At 62.9% G+C, this 7,558-nt stretch overlaps 1 protein-coding gene across 2 annotated transcripts; it reads right to left on the bottom strand.

Annotated features, from left to right (window-relative positions):
- Positions 1-177: 177 nt before the first annotated feature.
- Positions 178-7,558, bottom strand: YKT6 (YKT6 v-SNARE homolog). 2 transcript variants are annotated; one of them, XM_068174505.1, is made up of 8 exons: positions 7,452-7,558; positions 6,608-6,719; positions 4,418-4,500; positions 3,407-3,507; positions 2,492-2,596; positions 2,252-2,317; positions 1,758-1,859; positions 178-1,385 (listed from the first exon to the last, which is right to left on the bottom strand). In XM_068174505.1, exons 2-8 carry the CDS (start codon positions 6,709-6,711, stop codon positions 1,350-1,352), a joined length of 597 nt encoding a protein of 198 aa, XP_068030606.1. In that variant the 5' UTR covers positions 6,712-6,719; positions 7,452-7,558; the 3' UTR covers positions 178-1,349. The 2 variants fall into 2 exon arrangements, with proteins under 2 accessions (XP_068030606.1, XP_068030607.1); XM_068174506.1 differs by having other exon boundaries at positions 7,456-7,520.

The raw sequence follows: 7,558 nt of genomic DNA, 5'->3' as shown, positions 1-7,558 counted from the left end.
ACCCCCAGCCCGGGGGCACCGGCAGCACATCCTGCACCCCCCCTCCCATGGCCAGCGCTCGGGGGGACCCGTCACCCCCGGCCCCCCGAGCGCGGGGAGGCACCACTCCACTCCCAGGCACTCCCCACGCAATTCCCCAGGGCATCCCCACCACGCTGAGGGCTGGTTTTGGCTGGGGGGGGAGGGGGGCGGGAAGGGGCGGGGGATATTCATTATTTTTTAATTATTCTGATGATTTCTCTGCATGCCCTTTGCGCGGGAGCAACCCTCGGGCGCTAACGCTGTATGTTGAGGAGCTGAGCTGTTCCTGTCCCATGAATGCTGGTGGATCGTTGCCAAATTTTTCTCCTTCCTCCCCTTTTCTCTCATTCTTTTTCTGTCTCCCCCTCCCCAGCATATCCCCCCCCCATGCCCCTCCCCCCAAAAAAAACCCTTTGTCTTTTCTTTCTGAGCCTTGTAAGTGTAAAAGATGACTCTGATTTCGTTTTTGTCTCGGGAAAACTGCAAATAAATTATGAGGAAAAACCAATGATCATGAAAGTAAGAGGTGGGAGAGGGAAGGCCCCTTCCCCGCGGGGGTGCCCAGGACGTGTCTGCATGAAACCCCACCCTGGGACGCCGCAGAGAGGGAACAGGGCCGCAACTGCCAAAGACGACTTTATCCCCCTGGCCGCTGCAGCCAGGGCACGGAAACAACCCGAGGTACAGCCCGAGCCCAACTTTTCCCTCCCTGAGGAGGAGGAAGAGGAGGCGGCGAGGGCTGCTGGGCCCTGGCAGGTGCGGAGCCCCCCGGCCTGGCTGGTGGGAGCAGGGGAGGGGCTCTGAGGTGCAGGGCAGGCTGGCGAGCTCCCCCTCTCCCCCAGCACCAGGACACAGCTCCGGGCTCACCAGCGTGGGCAGGAGCTGCCCAGGGAGGCAGAGAGCACCCCCCACCCAAGAAACCTCTTCTTTTCCCCCCTTCTCCCACCCCCCCAGCTCACCCTTAGGACACAAATACATAAAAGCTGCCTGGGATGGCAGCAGGGGGTTCTGCCTGCCCCCTCAGCCCCCCGGACAGCAGTGGGGGGCTCCTCCAGGCTTCCCAGGGAGAGTGAAGGCAGGGGAGTGTGGGGCCGGGTGCCCCCTGGTCCCAGCTGTCCCAGGAACAGCGAGGGTGGGGGGTCTTCGGTGCAGACCACCCCCCCTGGGTGCCGGCCCGGTGCCAGCCTTGGTGTCCCCTCAAGGTGGACAACAGTCACATCAGCCCAGGGGGCTGAGGACCCCCGGCCCAGCCCCAGGAACAGCCCTGGGGTGGCTGTGGAGAGGGCTGGAGGGCTGGTGGTCCGGAGGTGGAGAGCCTGGGCCCCACGTCACATGATTTCACAGCAGGAATTCTGCTTTCGGGCCTAAGAAGAGAAGGAAAACCATCTGTGAAGCTCCCCGAGGGTTTGGGGGTCCCAGGGCCACCCACCAGGGGTCCCACACCACCCCTCTCCTGCCAGAGGAGGACAAAGCACAAAGGCTGATGCCCCGGAGGCTCCTCTCCGTGTGGCCGGAGCTGGCGCCAGGAGCTGGCATGGTCGTGGGCCAGGGCAGGGTGCAGGACACCCCCAGGGAGGGGCTGGGGGCTCTGCAGCTGCAGCTGGGGCCCCCAGGCTCTCTGCACCCCCTCCTGTGGGAACGGGGCTGATCCCTGCCTGGCACACAGAGCTGTGCCCCCCAGGGATGACCCTGCACCCCTCCCCAGCTCCCTCGGGAGGGGTCACCCTCACACCCACCGTTTTGTAGAAGGCTTTGGACTGTGCCCCCAGCACCTCCGATTTGGAGACCAGGTCGTCCAGCTTCTCCCCACGCTCCAGGAGTGATTCCATGGTGTTGTGCTGCCACAGAAAGGTGTGCTGAGCCCCAGAGGCAGCCCCACAGCACCCTGCAGCCCGGGATGGAGGTGCCACCACCCCTCCTGCCACCTTCCTGCAGCCCCCCCAGCCCTGCAGCCCCTAGGGAGAAGGGAACTTGGGCAGGAACAGAGAGGAGGTCACCACTGGCATGTGGAGGAGGGGTCAGAGCCCTGGGGCTTCCGTCCGGCCAGCTGGGGAAAGCCCAAGGAGAAAAAAGGGGGCGAGACAGCAAGAGGAAGAGGAAGAGGAAAGGAAGCTCCCACCCCAGGGAGGTCTCGGGGGAATGGCCTGGGGTGACTCTACCCCGCCTCACAACGTGCCCCAGGGCCCCCACTGGCTTGTGCAGGCACGAGCATCCAGCCCTGCAGCCTCACCAGGATGATTTTGGTCTCGTCCAGCTCCGCCTGCACTCGGGTCATCGGGTCAGCATCACGGGGGTTCTGGGGAGAAACAACGTGGAGATGGTGCTGGCACCACCACAGGGACACCAGGGAGTGCACCGGGGTCCCAGCACGTGCCAGTGCTGCCCAGATATCTCCCCTGCCATTTTCAGGGCTGCAGGGAACACAGGAACCCTCTGTCCTGGTGCCCTGCAGGGTCCCGGGGCTCTGTACCTGGTATTTGCTGAGGTATCCATCCAAGGCAGAGTAGCTGATGGTGGCAGGTGACCCTGAGGGCCAGTCCATCTTGCTGACCTGCCTGGAGAACTCATCCAGCACCTGCCAGGTGAGGAAGCAGCAGTTACCACCCAGGAGCCACAGCTGTGGGGCCCCAGTGGCTGGAAGGGCTTTGCTCACTGAAATATGAGATGTGGAGATTTTTGGGAAGGGACCTTACAGCTCATCCACAGCCCTGCCATGGGCAGGGACACCTCCCACTAGACCAGGCTGCTCCAAGCCCTGTCCAAACTGGCCTTGAACACGTCCAGGGATGGGGCAGCCACAGCTTCTTTGGGAAACCTGTGTTAGTCCCTACCACCCTCCGGGGAAGGGCTTCTTCCCCATATCCCATCTAACCCTGCCCTCTGGGAAGCCATTTCCCCGTGTCCCCAGTCCCTCTCCAGCTCTCCTGGAGCCCCTTTAGGTACTGGAAGGGGGTCTGGGGTCTCCCTGGAGCCTTCTCTTCTCCAGGCTGGACAACCCAGGTCTCCCAGCTTGTCTCCCTGGCAGTGGCTGGAAAACTGCCAGTGGAGAAGGACCTGGAGGTGCTGGTGCCAGGGGCTGGACACAAGCCCAGGTATGCCTAGGTGGCCCCTGGCCTGTACCAGCCACAGTGTGGCCACAGGTCCAGGGCAGTGACCATCCTCTGTGCTGGCCCTGCTAAGGGCCCTTGAGTGTCCAGCTCTGTGCCCCTCGTGGCAAGAAGGACACTGAGGGGCTGGAACGTGTCCAGAGACAGGAACGGAGCTGGGGAAGGGGCTGGAGCCCCAGGAGGAAACACGAACAGACTTGGCAAAGGCCGAGGTGGCCAGCCCTGACTGTCCAAAAGCCCCGCGTGTGTCAGGGCAGGGAGGCTGGAGGAGCCCTCACCTTGTCCAGCAGGGTGAAACAAACCCGCTGGGGATACTCGTTGTCTGCAATCACCACTCCAGCCAGCCCGTCGCTCCGGACGTACACGTGGCACAGGTAGTCTGCCAAGGAAACTCCTGTCAGAGGGGCAGCAAACGCCCCGAGCCCTCCCCAGCCCCCACCACCCTCCAGCCAGCCCCCACAGCTTCCCCCACACCACCCCGGAAGGTGCCATCAGCACCTGCATTTTTCATTGCTTCCTCAGGAAAGGAGCAAGGGCTCAAAATCTGGGGCTCAGTCAAAGGAGCCACGTGTCCCACAGTGTGGGACACAAAACTGACATCCCACGGCAGCTAGAGGTAAGTAAAACCCAGTGGGGCAAGAGCTCAGCCCGATTTTAACTAATAACAAGGCTGGGGTGCCATTAAAGAGGCTCCAGCAGCCAATGCAGGCTGCCTCCCACAAGTCCTGGGGCTCTGGAGGCACGTGGAGCAAGACAGGGAAGCTGGAATGAGCTGGGAACTCGGGATGCGGAGCCTGGACTTACACGGCAAAGCTGGCACAGCCACCCTGCAGTGGGGTGATCTGGGGAGCTGGGGGGGCTGCAACCCCAGAGCTCCAGGGCTCCCGAGGCAGCCAGGGAGAGCACAGGCACTGGAGCAGGTCCCTGAGAACCTCTGCAGGTCCTGCAGAACCTCTGCAGGTCCCTGAGAACCTCTGCAGGTCCTGCAGAAGTTCTGCAGGTCCCCAAGAACCTCTCCAGGTCCCCGAGAACCCCTGCAGGTCCTGCAGAACCTCTGCAGGCCCCCGAGAACCCCTGCAGGTCCTGCAGAACCTCTGCAGGTCCCCGAGATCCTCTGCAGGCCCCCGAGAACCTCTGCAGGCCCCCGAGAACCTCTGCAGGCCCCCGAGAACCTCTGCCGCGCTGCGCCGGGCTCACACCCTCCCCAGCAGCTCCCACCCCCAGCGCTGCCCCCCCGGGCTGTGTTTTGGGGTGACTTTCCCCAGAGTGGGGCCGGGGGAAGCTCTCACCTTGCTCCTTGACGGAGGCCCTGCTGCCCAGCGCCGAGCGCTCCACGATCAGCTGGCTCGTGAACGTCATGAACTCCTGCACGCTGCGGGGACACGGCGTGGGCTGGGGACACGGCTGGGGACACGGCTGTGCCACAGCCCCCGCTGCGCCGGGCCGACAAACCCTCCCCCCAGCTGGACCCTGAGCCTCCGGGGAGTGGCAAGCCCCAGACAAACACCTCCAGGCTCCAGCGGAGCACCCAGAGCCCCCCGGCTGCAGTGACAGCCTGATGTCCTCGGGCTGAACTTGCTTTTTGGGGATTTAGCAGAAAGCAAAAATGCCACTAAACCTGTCCCTGCCTGGCCAGCACCTGGTGACCAGCTGCACCATGGAATGATTTGGGTGTTTGACCCCCCAGGCACCCAGCCACCACTGAGAGTCAAAGCTAAAGAACATCTTTAAGCCAGACCGGCTCCAATTTGGAACACATTCCTGAGCCCAGGCTCAGGCCTGTCCAACAGGCTCCTCAGTGAGCCCTTGTCACCCCACAGCAAAGGAAAAGAGGCCAAAAATAATGAGCAGCAGTCAAATAAACCTGTTTCCAGAACACCACATGCTGGCCATGCTGGGATCAGTCAGTGTGAGGCACCACATTCCCCAATTCAGCTGGGAGATCCCAGGAAGGGAGATTTTATCAGGGATCAGGTTACAGGGCTCGCCAAACACAGGGAGTGGGACAGCTCCTGCTTGGGAGGTGCCAGGGAAGTGTCCCTGGCCACAGACACCGGCGTGGCAGACACCGTGGTCTTCTGACAGCCTCCTGCTGCTGGAAGCAATTCCAGAGGGGGAACTGCCTCTCAGTTTACATCCCTCCGAGGGGTCTGCACTGCTCCCAGCCCGGACACCAGCTCCACGGACACTCTGCACTGCAGGGAAAGGTCCAGCCAAGGCATCCTGAGCATCCTGAACACCCCTGCCTCATTGGAGAGGGAGCACGGACACCTCCCCCCGAGAGGAGGGACCTGCTGCCAGCCCCCACCACGACCCCAGGGTTTCCTATATGCCACGGAGAGAACATTTAAAACATTTAAGATCACCGAGTCCAGCCACGTGCCAGCTGGATCCCAGGACGTATCTTCAAGGACTGCTCTTCCACTGGGAACACTGGTTTTATTTCCCAGTATTCCGGAAGGAGCTGGGCACTCTGCACCTCACTCTGCCAAATTCCTTGGCAGATGTCCAGCAGGCAGGAGGCACTGGCACAGCCCAGCCCTGTGCTCCTGCCCAGCAGGTTATCCCAGATCCAGCCCTCAACCCAAACACACCTTCACCACCACAGCTGGGCCAAGCCTCTCCTGTGAACAAACCCGGGACAAGCAGCAAGTCCTGGGAACAGGCACAGAGCACCCCAGAGCTCTCCTCGGGCACAGACACAGCCTGCCCTGGGGGGAGCCCACAGCAGGACCACTCGGGAATTTCTGGGGATTTGGCAAAAGAAGAGCTGCAGCTACAGCGTGCTCTGGGGCTGGGGCTGGAGCCACTCGCACATCTGGCTGGGAAAGAGCTTTTTTAGACAGTCTTACTTCAGCCTTTCCCCTGGAATTACAGAACCAAACGGGCCTGAGGCTCCATAAAACCTTGGCAGGGAAAGTTTGGGGTCCCAGAGGAATTTCCTAACGCCCCCGCCCTTCGAAGCAACGACAACCCATTCCAGAGCTGTTCCTGCTCTGTTCCACAGCTCCGGGAGGTTCTCAGGAGCTGCTGGAGCTCCCTGATCCCCCTGTGCCCGCGGTGGGACACCGGGAGCCTGGACCGGGGCCCAGCCAGCCCACCTGAAGGCACTGGGGTAGCTGGGCAGGGTTCTGTGGGCTGGGAAGAGCCGACCCCGCTGCCAGGGCATTCCCTGGGCCCTGATTTCGCGGCCTGGCTGCACTGGAGATTTGTGGAGCCAGGCCTGCCCCCCTGCTGCCTGGGGCTCCAGGAGTCTCACTGCACTCCTCCGGCTGATCCCTCACTCCGAGTGCTGCAGCAGGTCCCAGCTCCCCAGGAGTAGCTCTGGGGCTGTTCCCCCTTAGGAAAAGCCTTTCACTGCAGCCTTTCACAGTGGGGCAGAAAACCTCCCAAAAACTTCTGCCTCCCCTCCCCGAGGTCCTGCCTGAGCCAGCACACAGGAGCAATCCCCCCCCGAGGCTCCAGCACCCGGCACCCACCTGGATCTCTGGAAGAAGTTGAAGGTGGACACGTCGTAGGCAGCTTTGAGCAAGTGCACTTGGATGTCACCTTTGTAAAGGACACTTAGGCTGTAGAGCCTCATGGCGGCGGCTCCGTGGGCCTGGGGGAAAGGCGGGGTTGGGGCTGGGGCCAGGACGCCCCCGGGCCACCCCCGAGCCTGGGGCTCCCCCACAGCCTCCTGCAGTCCCAGCCAGCCGGAACCCCCTGCCCAGAGCCCGCCTGGCTCCTCATCCCGGCCCAGCCGGCCCAGTATAGCCCAGTACAGCCCAGCAGCTAGCCCAGTACAGCCCAGCAGCCAGCCCAGTATAGCCCAGTAAAACCCAGCCCAGTATAGCCCAGTACAGCCCAGTAAAACCCACCCCAGTATAGCCCAGTACAGCCCAGCACCCAGCCCAGTACAGCCCAGTAAAACCCACCCCAGTATAGCCCAGTACAGCCCAGCACCCAGCCCAGTACAGCCCAGTACAGCCCAGCACCCAGCCCAGTACAGCCCAGTAAAACCCACCCCAGTATTACCCAATACAGCCCAGCACCCAGCCCAGTACAGCCCAGTAAAACCCATCCCAGTATAACCCAGTACAGCCCAGTAAAACCCATCCCAGTATAACCCAGTAAAACCCACCCCAGTATAGCCCAGTACAGCCCAGTAAAACCCACCCCAGTACAACCCAGCCCCTCCACCCAGTGTAACGCGGCTACTCCCCAGTACAACCCACTGCAAGCCAGCCCTCGGCCCCCCGCAAGCCCAGCCGGCCCCGCGCGGCCCCGGGACGCCCCGCGCGGCCCCGGGACCCCCCGCGCGGCCCCGGCCCGCCCCGGTACCGACGCTGCGGTCGCGGCTCAGCGCAGGCGGCGGCCGAGCGGCGATGGGCGCGACCCGGAAGTGGAACACGGCGGCCGGAAGTGCCGGCGCTGCCACGGGACGCCTC

Source organism: Anomalospiza imberbis, chromosome 28 (assembly GCF_031753505.1).
Source record: "Anomalospiza imberbis isolate Cuckoo-Finch-1a 21T00152 chromosome 28, ASM3175350v1, whole genome shotgun sequence".
NCBI lineage: Eukaryota > Metazoa > Chordata > Aves > Passeriformes > Viduidae > Anomalospiza > Anomalospiza imberbis.
This window is presented reverse-complemented; position numbering and strand designations above follow the sequence as displayed.

Coding starts and splice junctions, on each gene's coding strand:
- YKT6 (XM_068174505.1), bottom strand. CDS start 6,711: ATGAGGCTCTACAGCCTAAGTGTCCTTTACAAAGGTGACATCCAAGTG. Junction 4,501..6,607: donor AACTTCTTCCAGAGATCCAG/GTGGGTGCCGGG, acceptor GTGTCCCCGCAG/CGTGCAGGAGTTCATGACGT. Junction 1,860..2,251: donor ACGAGACCAAAATCATCCTG/GTGAGGCTGCAG, acceptor TTTCTGTGGCAG/CACAACACCATGGAATCACT.